Source organism: Schistocerca americana, chromosome 10 (genome assembly GCF_021461395.2).
Source record: "Schistocerca americana isolate TAMUIC-IGC-003095 chromosome 10, iqSchAmer2.1, whole genome shotgun sequence".
NCBI lineage: Eukaryota > Metazoa > Arthropoda > Insecta > Orthoptera > Acrididae > Schistocerca > Schistocerca americana.
The window spans coordinates 171212519-171229313 of record NC_060128.1 but is presented as its reverse complement, the minus strand read 5'-3'; the positions used below and the strand labels follow the sequence as shown (position 1 = coordinate 171229313).

The 16795-nt window shown below is 40.4% G+C and overlaps 2 protein-coding genes across 4 annotated transcripts in view; one reads left to right on the top strand and one right to left on the bottom strand.

Annotated features, from left to right (window-relative positions):
• Positions 1-6175, bottom strand: part of LOC124552559 (sorting nexin-4-like) — a 77781-nt gene extending 71606 nt beyond the window's left edge. For both annotated transcript variants that reach the window (XM_047126881.1, XM_047126880.1), the window contains exons 1-2: positions 6045-6175; positions 1952-2058 (exon numbers count right to left, since the gene is read on the bottom strand). In XM_047126881.1, coding sequence (XP_046982837.1) covers positions 1952-2058; positions 6045-6119 — 182 coding nt within the window. In that variant the 5' untranslated portion in view covers positions 6120-6175. The remainder of the gene's footprint in view (positions 1-1951; positions 2059-6044) is intronic.
• Positions 6176-6454: 279 nt separating this feature from the next.
• Positions 6455-16795, top strand: part of LOC124552730 (calcium-binding mitochondrial carrier protein Aralar1) — a 719518-nt gene continuing 709177 nt past the window's right edge. For both annotated transcript variants that reach the window (XM_047127069.1, XM_047127068.1), the window contains exons 1-2: positions 6455-6494; positions 6608-6673. In XM_047127069.1, the coding sequence (XP_046983025.1) occupies positions 6459-6494; positions 6608-6673 (102 nt within the window). In that variant the 5' untranslated portion in view covers positions 6455-6458. The remainder of the gene's footprint in view (positions 6495-6607; positions 6674-16795) is intronic.

Sequence of the window (16795 nt, the reverse complement as noted above, 5' to 3'; positions counted from 1 at the left end):
ACATGATTCTTCAGGTATGCCATATCCATATAAAGCCACTCACTGATGATTACATCATGTAGAGATATTACATTACGGGGTTGACAGTTACTGTGTTGCCGTTGCTGTTCCAAATAGTTCCAGATATTTTCTCTGGGATTAGGTCAGATGATTTAGCAAGCCAGTCAAGGTGTGATTAGGTGCCTCAGTGTACATCACACCAGGAAGGTTTGCATACAGATCTGTAAACAGGACTGTTATAATCTTGAAAGACATGACTATCCACAGCATACTCAATGTGGAGAGGTAGAAGGAAGGACAAATGGGAAATCAAAAATCTTGAAATGAACTTTCCGGTTTACATTTGTGGTAACAGACCAGAACAGACGATAACTGAAGCATTTGAGATATAATACTACAGAAGAACATCAGAAATTAGGTGGACTGACACGATAACAAATGAGGAGGTCCTTCATAGTACAGGCAAAGAAAGGAACCAAAACACTGACAAGAAGAAGAGAGACAGTGATAGGACATGTGTTAAGACATCAGGGAATAACTTCCATAGTACTAGAGACATGTAGAGAGTAAGAACTGTAGGGGAAGACAGACTGGAATACTTACAGCAAATAACTGAGAATGTGGGTTGCAAGTGCTACTCTGAGATAATAGGGAAGGAATCTACATCTACATTTATAATCCTCAAGCCATCCATTGAGGTGTGGCAGAGGGCACTTTACATGACACTGTCATTACCTCCCTTTTCTGTTCCAGTCACATACGGCTCACGGGAAGAACAACTGCCGCAAAGTCACATAAAAAAACTGAACGAGTGGACCCTAGTCAGTGTATACTCCCACCCAAAACCGCTTCTGGCTGAAGAACGCCCTCCACACTCTGCAAGTTAAACAACCCATTGGGCTGTTGGCACACCTGACAGTTCACACAATTTGAAAAAGAGGCAAAAAAAGCAACTTGTTAGCAACTTGTTAGGCCACACTAAAGGCCTCCAATCAGCTACTGCCCATGTGGTTTTTGGTCCTGTAAGATGTGGTGCTTCATGTGCTGCAGTGATCAACGCCTCTAGTGAGATACACAATTCCAAATGTTTTTGCAATTCCATTTGATGTGTTAGCTCACAAACTCGTTGAGATGAACATCGATACAATGACAGCAGAAACTGCTAGGGAGTCAAATTGAGTGTCACTCACAACACCAACAAATCTACCAACTTTGCTCTTCATGTAGTTGCAGGCACTTTTAAACATGAAAGCTTCTTTCATCCATTCAGTCATATCCCTATGCTGAGCCATTTACTGTGCTGATCAAGTACAAGAGACTGGCACTCATACACCACTTCACTGCTGTGGAGCATCCCATCACTGCCTGAGATCAGTTCTGTATCATCTATTACATTCTCAAGTGATCAGTGTACTATTCAGTAGTTCGTTGCAACAAAAAGAGTTTCATTGCAAATGACAGAGGTATACTGCAAATAGCTATTGAAAGAGTTATAGTTTAATGTAGACTGCATAATGATGCAACTTGGCTTTCAATCACTACCAGACGTCAAATAAAGACAACCAACAAAAGAAAACAATAGAACTCCAGTTGAAGCCCCAGACATTCGGATCTGTAGTTATAATAGAATATTTAAACTTATGAAATGTCTTATATAAATACTTACGTGTAAAGTGCATTATTGTAACCTTAAATATGTATGCCTTGAAATGACTTTCAGCCTGTATATTTATAACTTGACTTGTCCACTGTCTTATGCATAAGCTGCTATGTAGACAACAGGACCAACAAAAAATACAATACAATACTGAGCCATACATCATACAGTGTAACAAAGACACAAACTTAACCTTCAGTCATTCACCATTTTACGATGGCAAAATAACTCAAGAAATAGACAGACAACACAACACTGTTTCACATATTATACACAGATCATTGACATACTCACTTGGTCTCTATTAAATAGACAGTATAGAAGTCCCGGATGTTGAGTGCTCCATTCTCTCTCTTCTCTGCCTCTGTTACAGATATTTCCATGTGATCTATAAGTGTGTCCTGCAAAAATGGAGATAATGAAACTTTACAATTCTTTCAATATATCAACTGCCAGAAAAAAAGTTACTGCATTAAGTTTATTTATTTTAATATGCAGTCTTCCCAAAAAGGATCTGAAACAACAATACCTCCAAACAACATGTGTAGTAACCCATCCACGCATATTATAATTTGAAGTTTCCTTCTGAGGTCTTTGTCTGCATGTTCAGGCTAATCTTAAGAAATAATGTAAAAGCAATATTACGAAAAGGATAGTTGCTACTCACCATATAGCAGAGAGGATTCCCCAAATACTTCAACATGTATGCTAACATTACATCTGCAGTAAGAACTGTAAACCACCACCTAAAAACTGATCCAACCTTATAGTCCTATCTGCTGAAAAAAAGCTCCACCACTTGTTTTGAACCACAAGAGTTACCTGGCAGAAGGACTTCGATAGCTTTCAGAGTCATCCACATAAAAACCTTGCCACAGAGACCCCATTCCAGAAATCCCGTGGGATCTCCAGTTTCTCCTCAAATCCTAAGACATATCCCAGAACCTCTCCCCAGAGTCCATCTCTCACCTCACCCCCACAACTCCCCGGACTCCTACCTTCTACACGCTTCATAAAGTCCATAAACCCAACCACCCAGGACTCACCATTGTGGCAGTTACCGTGTCCCCACTGAAAGAATCTTTGCTCTCTTGGACAAACACTTTCAGCCTATTACCCTGAACCTACCCTCCTATATAAAAGATACAACCATTTCCTCTCCACAGTTCCTGTTCCTTTACCACACGCTACCCTGCTCGTCACTACTGACGCCACCTTCCTTTACACTAACATCTCTAAAGCCCATGGGCTTACCGCTACTGAATGCGACCTTTCCCAACGCCTGACACATTCCAAAACTACAACCTCCTTCCTAGTCACCATGACCAACTATATCCTCACCCACAATTATTTCTCTTTCAAAGGTATCACCTACAAACAAATCTGAGTATGGCTACGGGCATCCACATGGCACCATCCTACGCTAACCTATTCATGTGCCATATACAGGAATCCTTCCTAAACACCCAGAATCTGAAATCTCTCACCTGGTTCAGATTCATTGATGACATCTTTGCGACCTGGATCAAGGGTGAGGACACCCTGTCAACAATCCTCCACAACCTCAACACCTTCTCCCATATCCGCTTCATTTGGTCCTCCTCAACCCAAAAAGCCACTTCCCTTGATGTTGACCTCTACCTCAAAGATGGCTACATCAGTAGCTCTGTCCATATCACATCTACCAACCAACAGCAAAACTTCCACTTTGACAGTTGCCACCCAGACCATACCAAGAAGTCCCTTCCAGACAGCCAAGCCACCCACGGCAGCCATATTTGTAGTGATGAGCATTCTCCCTGTTGCTTCAGTCATATAAGTTATGAGTATTGTCAAAAGCACCAGTCAGTGTTTTTTATACTATACAAGGCACAGATTTACACTCGAGTAGCATGCAACAGTGCTTTACTTGTAAGAATCCCAGAGTGAACATTGTTACTACCAGGCCTCTCTCTGTATCAGAAAGATGTGAGAGTGCTGCCACCCCAGCCAAGTATACGGTTTTCTATGTTGAGGAGTAGATGACAAGTCATATGTTTAGTTTATATGACATTACTTGTGCATGGTGGCCTAAACTGTGTTAGCTAGAGGTACATAGATAGGTCTAGAGATGGCAATCCACCAAGGGGAATGATATTTTAGGTTTATCAGACCTATGCATGGATTATGATGAGAATTGAGTCTGTACTTACCAACCATAGTCCGATATCTAGGTTAAGTTGAAAGGTAACATTGCAATTTGTTTCAACCACTGAAAGTATCATGACAATCTTTCTTTTTGTACACTTTCCCAGTCCATAGTTAAACTTGCATCTATGAGAAAAACCATCTTCCCACTATGGTCTAAAGAATCTACAATACATACATCACTTAATCTCTGTGTAAATTCAGAGTTCTGTGTATTGATTTACATCAACCATGGTGTGCCACGGAATTTGGATTTCCTTAATAACCCTAGTGTCATTTTCTTTCGCAAAAACTAGAACCATTACTATCTGTGATACTTGACTTTCATTACAGTCGGTCAGAAACAAACTGTTGCTGTAAACTGTTGACTATGTGAAAATTACCTCTATTAAAAAAAAAAAGCCCAAATCTTAGCCCATTTACTCTGTTTGCTACTTCCTAAAAACTGTTATAATCTTGAGGTATCATTTTATACAGGCACTAATGGAATCTAGAATATTCAAACCAGCATCCGGCCATCCTGATTTACTAGGTTTAATACTGTGATTTCCCTAAATCGCTTCAGGCAAATGCTGGGATGGTTTCTTTGTAAGGGGATGGCCAATTTCCTTCCCCATTCTTCCCTAATCTGATGTTTGATCACCTTCTCCAAAGCAGCCAATCAACCATCTAGCATATACTAGAAATGATTATTTTGTTTCTTGACACTATATGACGATAAAGCACACAATGAAGCAAATTTTATCAACTAATCAACTAGTGACAAGTCTCCAAATAAAATAAAAACAAACAATAACTTTCAGTTGCAAACACACTGTATAACTGGAGCAGAGCAAACAACAAAACACCATATTCTATATTATGGGAGTGGGAGGGGCTGGGAGATGCCCAGGACAGTGGGTGGGATGGATAGGGGGAGGGACACTTTTTCAGACATGAAGACACACCTGCAACCAGTATATGCCTATTACACTATCTGCAGGTAATCTGCATACACAAACTTTTTATGATGTGGAGAGTACTGTGTATAAATAATTTGAAAGGGTCATTCAAGACTCAATGACACTTCCATACACCACCACGCCCATACAGTAAATACTTTATGACTGAACATGGCTGTTAAATCATTAACTTATGGAATTTTGGTATCACTCATTAATGAACAGTCACACAAATTACTTTCGTTTGCTTACACTTGTTGCTGCAATTTCCAGTGGATGGCTAGCTTACAATAGGCCTAACCACTTTCTAGTTGTTAAATTCAAATACACGAGTATTAGTGTTTTGCATTTAACCTATAAGTTCTGAATGACCAAAAGCATGAGAAGACCTCAGAACAATAGTGGAGCTCAGTAAGAATTGCAACAAAAACTAGTAGTAACTGCAAGTTTATTTACTGGATCCATTTTGTAACTGCCGGAACACAAGCGAAATGGAAACTCTGTGTACACGATAACACAATGTACCATAACATCCAAACGTTCACATCCCCGATATCATCCAATGAGAGCCTGCTAATAGGACTATTGTTCCGATCATCCAAACTATGCAGTATTACCGCTGGAAAAACGCGTAATTTAACAGTATTTGCGGCGGATGGGTGCTCTCATGGGAATTACGCTAATGCGTTGTCTCTGAATAGAAACACGAGTACAGTATTCCCAAAGAAGCCATATAACTAATCCGCAACGACGCTGCTGCTCGTATTCATTTCTTATAAATTGAATGAAATTCTGATGTGTTACAAACTAATTTTATACTGGGGTGAAACAGGTGACAAGTCATGTTTATGGTCCAATAAATAATTCATTTATTTCAATTTGCGAGCTTCGACTATTGACCTCTAAGGTTTGACAACTAGCTGCAAAAAAATGTGACCCTTCATCAACGCAAGGCGTACATTTCTTACATCAAAATATAATATATATGTACATTCTTGTCATTACAACAGAGTCGCTGTTGTTTACCTAGTTACATTTAAGAAATCAAATTTTATGCTGATACAATTATTTCAAACGCACATTTCGAATGTATACGATTCTAAGTCATGCCCCGGTTTTTCCTATCTGTGAAACAGCATTAAACTACAAAGTCCTCGTAGTGAGTTTAAAAGAAAGTGCTACTCCCACTGCTGTGGCTACACCCCCCTCGGCGCCTTATTACGAATAAAATTGTATTTGACATTGCGGTTCGTACTAACCCTCTTTTCATGGCGATTTAACTGGGTATTTGCATTTTCTTTCTCGTGTAAATCTTTCTTAATCTTGTCTTCCATTGTCTTGAAGTAATTCACACATAAACTATAACAAACTTTACCGTTACACGAGCAAGTGACAGCTACTCCAGAGATGTTGATCGTCAGGTGCCAGGTAAATCTAGGTCAGAAGCGGCAAAGACATTTCATTGATGATCGATATCGCGGCTGACATTGCTGGTTATACAAATAAAAAATATTACTAATAAATAACAGTTTTACTGTAACTTGGTTTTATTGTAGAATTAAGAAATGCAAATGCTGGGGAAAAAGTGTCGAATCTCGTGACATTAAATTTCACTGACAGATGAGTGAAAGGATGAGTGGAGTATCTGGCATTTAGTCTCAGACACGCACAGTATGGCCGCATCCGGTACGACAAATTCATTACTGGAGGTAAAATACGGAATTGTGTGTGGAAAATGAAGTACTGAACTCTATTTTACAGTAAAAGAACTCGTATCTGGTGTGTAAGAGACTAAAAACTTCAGTTTTGTGCTGTTTTATAGGGCTCCGAACTGGGAATGCTGGAATGGTTTTTCAACAGTATCTTCGTTCGTGCGTCCTGTCAAGAGGTAGGTAAGTTTGGCACAAATTGTCACCATATGTCGCAAAGTTAAACGACAGAATAAAACAGAGCATTCAAAATAGCAAATTAATCAATATGTCCCTTACTTGGCTTTAAAGTATCACACATTACTTGCGGAAATGCGATTTATTAGTCTCTTGACAGGCGCGGGATATCAAACGTGGTTCCGACCTGTCAAAAACACGGTACCTCGAAACGCTCAATTGTAAGTACTGAGGACTTATGGTAAGACATTTCTGGGTGGGAATAAATGAATTAATCTGCTTCTATCATTTGCGCCTGAAGAAAATAGCGTAAGATGTTAATATTGTACCTTCTAAGACTTCTGCTTGCCACTGTCAAAAGTAAGAAAGTCACAGTTTCCTCGCTGCCTACAGCAATTTATGAACGTTATACGTTACTCGGTCGATGTTCCAATTATTTCTCTGTCGATGCTACGAGTGTTGTCAGAAAAGGGGCATAATGAAAATTTTCTGTCGCGTTAGTACGTCGTTTTCACTGGCTGCTGTTCCACTGTCTGCGTGATTCACGCCTGTGGTACTCACAAGTGAACTATATTGGTCGTCTGATGTAACGTACTTATGAAAGTTGTTTGTACTCTGATTACTCCTCAGTTCTTATACTGATCCCTTACTATTCGTCCTCTATAACAGTGTGGGAATACAATCTGGATTCAGTACTTTATGCAAAGTACTCATACGCGTACTTCTGCAAGTGAGGAAAGATGTTACAAGGGTAAGAATGTATGAAAACATGATACTTATGCCAGCTGTAGCGTGAGTCTGCAGTTTCAGCCGTACATAATGACTAGTTAGGTTTGTTTCTCCTTATATAGATCTTTCTGGAAACTAATCCTGTCGTAAAACTGTTGGTAAATAAATGACCTATGACCTAGGAGTTCCTGCAGGGGCTATAGTTTTAAGAAACCATATAAACGCAAACCATGTGCTATGTAGTGAGAAATTTTCTATTTGTTTAGTGGCGGTGCCTGGTAGCAGATCAATTAAGGGCGGAATTAATTACAACCTCTTAGCAGAAGCAACGGCGCTTGGAGTAGTCTTCAACTGCATGAAACTACTGTGCTGCTACAACTGATGTAATCTCCGCTACTCTCCCGTAAATAAAATGCTGTTATCCCTATATACTTAGGAAATACCTAATTGTATTGTACAAGCAATCACGTCTGCTGTTGTGGAGGTACGATTTTATGTTTACTTCACATTCAGTGTGAGTACACTATTTAGTCAGTAACCATTGGAAAAATTGGAATTTCATAAACTTAGACATGAGAATATGAAGATAATTGAACGTTGTTCCTTCAGTACGCAGTAAACAAAGACAAGCTTAATTTCTAATCACTGAAGTAAAAAGATAAATAAATGAAATATAATAGTCAAGTTTGTGAAATCAGTAGTATTTCAGATGTAGGCGTTTCTAAGTAAAATGGTGAGTGCATCTTTATTGACATACGAATGAATCCCCAACAACATTACGTCCGTAGTTCAAGAGTTAAAAGGTTGAAATATTTTCCATAACAGTATATTAAGTGAAATCTTACCTAGTTTATGACTAGACATGGTTTGCGTTTATATGCTTTCTTAGAATTGTGGTACCTGCGGGCACTCATGGGTCATTTATTTACCAACGGGCTATCCCGACAATATGGTCTTTAAATAAGCTCTTGTCCGTCTGCGAAAAAAAAAAAATGCAAATAATTGAAATTGCGTAATTAGCTCCTTTTTCGAAGTGATGAGGTGGGGTCAGAAGGGTGGTGTTGGAACATCTCACTTTAATTACTGGACGCTCCGTAATTTGTGCGATGGTTAGTGCTGTTACATTGCTCTAGAAGTTAGGAGTGGTTTCTTGCGTAGCAGTATTTATCGAGTTCCGAGTCGTTGCTGTGAGTAATTGTTTTGTCGGTTGTATTTTGCCGAATTTGCGTTAACGCTGCTTGCAGCAGTTTGTTCACCTTGCAATGAAACAATTCTTTTCCTATGAGGGAATTCTTGTACTGAATATGCTAGAAATTGAAACTGGATGCCGATTTGGGATTTGAACGCAGCTGTTAGTCGTCATTTGCCATACTGCATACCTTCGCGAAGAAAGATCTAATTTATCGCCACTAAGCTTCTTTCTGCTAGTACTTCAGAAGCAGCCACGCTAAAGACACCGCATACGTTACCGTCGATTTTTAGCTGATGGTGTAGCTAGAAATGTGCGGCGATTGCGGTCCGCACCGAGAACAATTTCCATGTGGGGTCACAGAACTTGCTAGGTTCTGTTCCACGAACTGTAAAACAAATATTTTTGTTTTCGTCTCGTTACGTTCCTGAAATTTTTTGGGCAACTAGAAGGCTTAAGGCCCCGCCCCACATACGTACCAGTCTCCAGCCATCCTGATTTAGGTTTTCCGTGATTTCCCTAAATCGCTGCAGGCAAATGCCGGGATGGTTCCTTTGAAAGGGCACGACCGATTTCCTTCCCTAACCCGAGCATGAGCTCCGTCTCCAATGACCTCGTTGTCGACGGGACGTTAAACACTAACCACCACCACCACCATACGTACCAATTTATCGGGCAGTCGGTCGCCCGATCAACCAATTTCGTATCAGCCTCCACACGTCCCAACCAACTGCACTAGTACGTGCCTACAGCGCCACCCTGTTGTGATGATTTGTTTAGCTGACGTTCATTGAGTTTATGTTGTAGGAGATCCTGATTGGTTTTGCACAGATGTTTTACACAGGAATTTGCCTAGGCGGTTTCAGAGACCACAAGGCTAAAAAAAAAAAAGAAAATGCCGAGAGACAGCTGTGGGCAAAGAAGTGGCTAATGCAAGGAAAGAAATTCACCGACGTTCTGTCACTTAAGCAGCTGGAAGCCGATGACTTTTGTTATCTAAGAATGAATGAATTCGGAGCTGCTGATCATCAAACCACTCTTAACGAAAAAGAATGCAGTTATGAGAGACGCTGCTATAAGCTGTAAAAAGAGGCTCTTAGCTACATTACTATTTCTAGCCAATGGCAGAAGTTAAGAGGTCTTCAAATTCAGTGCTGTTGTATCTCCAAACTGTTAACTAAAATGATTCCTGAAACATGTAACATGATTTACAGTTGACTGAGAAAATACTCCATAATAAACCACAAGAAATAAAAGGAAAGACATTCGTGTAAACGTTATTAATTCATGTATGTAGCATAAAAGATGACCTGTAAGTTTAAAAAATTCATTTTAAATTCAAAGAGGAAAGACGACACATGGTGGTGGCGCACATCATCTAATGAATGCAACACACACATAAGAAATGAAGCATTTAGCAACTGTTAGAACTATGAAAAGCTCGCACATTCTCATCTTCATACCAGTGGGCCTGGACGTAGTCTGGAATTATTTAACACTGATAACAATGAAGCCAGGATATTTTATTAATTAGCGTCCATTGGATGTAGATATTTCTGTTGTTAGATTTCATTTCTGATAGGCATCGGGAATATAACCTAAAAACAGAAATACATAAGGTCAACTGACTACTTTTCTCTCCGTGTCACACGAAACCATCGTTAAAAAAATGAGAAAAGTGTTTCATTTCTTGTATCTGTTTTGCAATACGCCTCGCACGACATGTCCCACAAACATCTGCAATCTTTAAATTACGCCTTGCACCTACATCTACATTTATACTCCGCAAGCCACCCAACGGTGTGTGGCGGAGGGCACTTTACGTGCCACTGTCATTACCTCCCTTTCCTGTTCCAGTCGCGTATGGTTCGCGGGAAGAACGACTGTCTGAAAGCCTCCGTGCGCGCTCTAATCTCTCTAATTTTACATTCGTGATCTCCTCGGGAGGTATAAGTAGGGGGAAGCAATATATTCGATACCTCATTCAGAAACGCACCCTCTCGAAACCTCGACAGCAAGCTACACCGCGATGCAGAGCGCCTCTCTTGCAGAGTCTGCCACTTGAGTTTATTAAACACCTCCGTAACGCTATCACGGTTACCAAATAACCCTGTGACGAAACGCGCCGCTCTTCTTTGGATCTTCTCTGTCTCCTCCGCCAGACCGATCTGGTACGGATCCCACACTGATGAGCAATACTCAAGTATAGGTCGAACGAGTGTTTTGTAAGCCACCTCCTTTGTTGGTGGACTACATTTTCTAAGCACTCTCCCAATGAATCTCAACCTGGTACCCGCCTTACCAACAATTAATTTTATATGATCATTCCACTTCAAATCGTTCCGCACGCATACTCCCAGATATTTTACAGAAGTAACTGCTGCCAGTGTTTGTTCCGCTATCATATAATCATACAACAAAGGATCCTTCTTTCTATGTATTCGCAATACATTACATTTGTCTATGTTAAGGGTCAGTTGCCACTCCCTGCACCAAGTGCCTATCCGCTGCAGATCTTCCTGCATTTCGCTACAATTTTCTAATGCTGCAACTTCTCTGTATACTACAGCATCATCCGCGAAAAGCCGCATGGAACTTCCGACACTATCTACTAGGTCATTTATATATATTGTGAAAAGCAATGGTCCCATAACACTCCCCTGTGGCACGCCAGAGGTTACTTTAACGTCTGTAGACGTCTCTCCATTGTTAACAACATGCTGTGTTCTGTTTGCCAAAAACTCTTCAATCCAGCCACACAGCTGGTCTGATATATTCCGTAGGCTCTTACTTTGCTTATCAGGCGACAGTGCAGAACTGTATCGAACGCCTTCCGGAAGTCAAGAAAAATAGCATCTACCTGGGAGCCTGTATCTAGTATTTTCTGGGTCTCATGAACAAATAAAGCGAGTTGGGTCTCACACGATCGCTGTTTCCGGAATCCATGTTGATTCCTACATAGTAGATTCTGGGTTTCCAAAAACGACATGATACTCGAGCAAAAAACATGTTCTAAAATTCTACAACAGATCGACGTCAGAGATATAGGTCTATAGTTTTGCGCATCTGCTGGACGACCCTTCTTGAAGACTGGGACTATCTGTGCTCTTTTCCAATCATTTGGAACCCTCCGTTCCTCTAGAGACTTGCGGTACACGGCTGTTAGAAGGGGGGCAAGTTCTTTCGCGTACTCGTGTAACCCCGCGCGCAGTTACAAAACATGAACTTTTGTCGGGTAGTTGGCACGACGGCGCTAGACACGTCACAATTTGTTGGGCGGACCTTTGGCGGAGGGAGGGGGGGGGGGGGGGGGGCGAACGAGGCCAGATGGGTTTTCGGGTGGTCCTACCCGCCCGACATCCCGACAAGAAAAGTTCGTCGGTCGTCATAACGCTTACACACGTGCAATTTGTCCGTCGGAAGCTCGGTCGATTGTTGTGTGTATAGGGCCCTTTATGGGCTGAGGCTGACGCTTTTGCTTGCATACTCGCATTTTACTGAGCTAAAATCGCGTGTAAATAAAAATAATTTTCATACAGTACTTGAAAGCGATGTCAGTGTTTTAATCATATATATATATATATATATATATATATATATATATATATATATATATATATCTTCAAGGGGCATTGTTAAGATAGCTTGTCAGTCACTGAACTGTTTTTTCGATTTGGTTGTGCTGTGGAGGTTTTCCTGCTGTTATTATTTTGAGGTGTATAGGGATTTGAGAATTTAAACTAAAAGAAATTCGGACCTTTATTAGCGTAGTTACTGTGGTCGAAGAAAAGAGAGGCTGTGGATGGAGGAGATATCCGCTTTAGGATTTTGGAAATTTGGGGTAAGGTCTTATGGGACCAAACTGCTGAGCTCATCGGTGCCTAAGCTTAAACACTATTTAATCTGACTTGACCCAACTTACGCTAAGGACGTCCGCCCCTGGTAGCTGCACCTCTCTTACTAAAAAAAAAAAAAAAAAAAAAATAAAGTGGTCAGCGTGACAGAACGTCAATCCTAAGGGCCCGGGTTCGATTCCCGGCGGGGTCGGAGATTTTCTCCGCTCAGGGACTGGGTGTTGGGTTGTCCTAATCATCATTGTTTCATCCCCAACGGCGCGCAAGTCGCCGAAGTGGCGTCAAATCGAAAGACTTGCACCCGGCTTACGGTCTACCCGATGGGAGGCCCTACACACACACACACACACACACACACACACACACACACACACACACACACACACCCGGGAGAGGACTCGAATGTCCGACGGGGTGAGCCGCCCGGACCGCGACAAGACGCCTGAGACCGCGCGGCTACTACGCGTCTCTTTAGGGCTTCCTGGATCTGAGTATATATACCGATGTAAATATACTGAATTACAGTTTTCGTAAGTATCAGCTTCTCCGGTCAATCGTATGTGTTTACAGCAAAGACAGGGCTGTTAGGTTTGTTGAATCACGTTCTTGGATGTGGCGCCCTTTCCAGAACCGTTTTATTGTCTACATGTTTCGAATAGTGTAATCGGAGACATTGTTGGTATTCAAAGTACATAAACTAGAAATCGAGATTATTGTTTTAGATCAAAGGATGTAGTGTGCAGTGTTGACAGTGTTTCAAATAGTGCAGCTCAAGACATACGTTCATGGCTTGCAGAAAATAAGCTAACGATAAATCACATAACACTCAGTTCTTACAGTTCTAACACACAGTTCGACAAAACCCGGCGTTTGAATTTCACACAGTCGGCAGGGTTGGCCGAGCGGTTCTAGGCGCTACAGTCTCGAACCGCGCGACCGCTGCGGTCGCAGGTTCGAATCTTGCCTCGGGCATGGATGTGTGTGATGTCCTTAGGTTAGTTAGGTTTAAGTAGTTCTAAGTTCTAGGGGAGTGATGACCTCAGATGTTAAGTCCCATAGTGCTCAGAGCCATTTTAATTTCACAGAATGGGCAAATTAATAGCAAACTTGAACAGCTCAAATTTATAGGAGTTCAGTTAGTAAACAGTCGTGGAAATCCCACGCTCAGGATCTTGTTCAAAGACTTAATGCTACCATTTTCGCTATTCGAACGCTATCTGAAGTAAGTGATAGTTCGACACGGAAAGTGCTGTCATTTCGTGTTAACAATATCAGCTTATTGCCAAGAATTAGCAGCTTTCACTCAGTTAATATTAGGCAGAGAGGCGTGCAGTATATTGCTACATCCATTTTAAATAATCTGCCACCTTCCTCATGGGTCACCCCTATTCTGCCGAGGAGTTCCATGAAAAATTAAGCTGATTCCTGGGTTATATTTTTCATTGCGTTTACATAAACATTTTATTTTCTCTGTTACTACTTTTATGTTATTTCATGTACTGGCACGCTCCGTGACCTTGGAGATTTGCTCCCCAGTTTGGTCCTACGGAACTAGACGCGTAAAATAAAAAAAATTAAACAGTCTATAATGTGGTCTTATCCAACGTGTTTTCCACTGCAAGATGTGGTCTACAGAAGATCGAATAAAATATTTATTTACTAGCGAACGTATGAGTGTTTGCAAGGTACCCACGAAATTACCACGACGAACTGATAGCAGTCCAGTCAACACCAAAGGTATGATCACCACCGATGACACACAGAATTTTCGCAAAATATCAATATTCAGTGTGGAATTCATTGTTATGAAAAAAAAAAAACCACAGCAGACCTGTCAAATTGAACGTCACAATTTTTAATGAAATATGTGACAGCAGAACTGTCAAACCGTCACATTTCAATGGTATTTTCATACAAAAATACCATCAAAATTACCGAGCGAGGTGGCGCAGTGGTTAGCACACTAGACTCGCATTCGGAAGGACTACGGTTCAATCCCGCGTCCGGCCATCCTGATTTAGGTTTTCCGTGATTTCCCTAAATCGCACCAGGCAAATGCTGGGATGGTTCCTTTCAAAGGGCACGGCTGACTTCCTTCCCCGTCCTTCCCTAATCCAATGAGACCGATGACCTCGCTGTTTGGTCTCTTCCCCCTAAACAACCCAACCCCCAACCATCAAAATTCCCGACTTTTCCGCTGGATTTTCCAAAAATTTTCTTTCAGTGGCAGTTGATTTTTATTTATATAGATAGATTAGTGCGTAAGTTAACGGAATAGTGTACTAATATTTTTTTGTATACCATTTTTCTTCTCTTAATCAGTGACAAGGGGTTTATTGTTTCATGTTGCAAAATGCTTGAAAATTATTGCAGAATTACTTTGTGACGATGATAAATCTGAAATGTTTTTCTGAGCTTCAACATAAAGTTGAAGAAATTGAATACGATATTTATTCTGATATTACTGCTGCTGATGGTACTGAAACGGTCACTGTCAACAGTGGCTCCTTTTTTCTGACGGGAATCGTAAAAGCAAGTGAAATAAGCAGCCGTTTAGCCATTGGAGCCGAGCTGCAAATATTATCACACATTTACCTAGAGCTGGCTAACAGATACGAACACAGGGCCGAACCATAAAACTCTTCTAGCAAAACACATGTTTTTCGCGTTAGGTAGCAGTATGGTACGTTATAATGCATGGCGTAATAATAATACATTGAAAATTTCAAGAGAATACAATGTGGTTTGATTATTTAATGGAACTGTGTCGCCAAATAACGGTGTCACAGTTTGGTATTTACCTATTAAGTACGTTATTGAGATGAAGTAGGCCTATTGTTGGCTATGCGTGAATTTCTGACCCTTATAGGAAAAAATAAAATTACATGAAAGCACATACCCTATGAAATGGTAGGCTTAATTTATACTACCATGGTGTGGCGCACCACGAACATAATAATTCTTCAGTATAATTATATCGCACCCGGACAAGAATAATGAAACACTCAATCGACTTGGAGAATTCTATAAAACTTATATTGAAATACCATAAACGCACTCTTTAACTTTCAGGTAAGTAATTTTGGCAGTAAATTGCATTATAGTCTATAAACTAGTAATATGGGCATGCAGTTCTTTATTTGTCGAATGTATTACTACGTAATTCTTTGAGTTGTTATTTTCCTTGATATTCTAACAACCTTTTTTGCTGTTATGACCCCTCAATAGTTTTGCCACTTTTACACACCAAAATTGTATTTTTTTTACTTACTGTAATATGACATGAATGTCCATCAGGAATAATTAGTACTTAAGTTAAAATAAAAAACAGGCTAAAATTGTATTAGAAAAATACAAAATTGTAATTTATGAAAATTTAATAAAGAACATTAATTAGATACAGTTTAAGGAACATAACTTACGAAAAGACGAAATAATAAATGGGCTTGTATAATGTAGGAATACTTTTCGCCGAGAAGAGAGATTAAATATGAACTTTCTTTATAGCAGAAATTTCCATTTTTCTTTTCTGGTACGCTTCAACGAACGAAATTTCGTTATATTTACTACAGCTGTAATCGTCTGTAATGCAAGATACAGACGCTTGTACACACACACATTGCAATAATCAATAATATTAAAAATCACATTCAGCTTACCAAATACATGAAGTGTCAACTCAGAATGTGTCGCTCTTCTCCAATGGCCTTTGCAAATATGCCATTAGCAACGCTAAAGTGACACTACTCTTGCCGCACCGAAAGCTGACCTAGCGAACAACAAAACTGACACAACTACCTTGAATTGAATAAACTGCGAGATAGAGATGTGACGTTTTTCGGGCACGTTGGGACCCTTAACACGTATTTTTCAGTGACAAAAACTAAAAATTGCCGTGCCACGTTTCTCGGAGGGGTGCGATATGTTCATTGAGTTGTTAAATATCAGTATGAGTTCACCAGGATGCAAGTTCTTTCAGGAATATTTTCTAGTTGCTATCCAGATAGCTTCTGGATTCGGACGATGCAAGATAGCCGCTTCGGTATACTGTTTATTTTTCGTTGCTATAGTGTTGGCCAGAGATAATCAACACTACCGCGGTGCCACTAACGTTACTCTCTGACAAAGAGTTCTGTCTGTGCAGCAGCCGCAACTACTGTCTAATAAATAGTAGAGCTGTGAAAGTAACGAGAAAATGTGCATCCGTTTGTACTCGTTACTTCAGACAACAATACTAGCTCCAAACGTATCGTTACTCTTTACTTTAGTTACCGACTGTACCGTATAACTCGTATGGAGTCGAGTCACATTCATACGATTACATTTTGGTACTTTGGTGTATTTTTTGTACA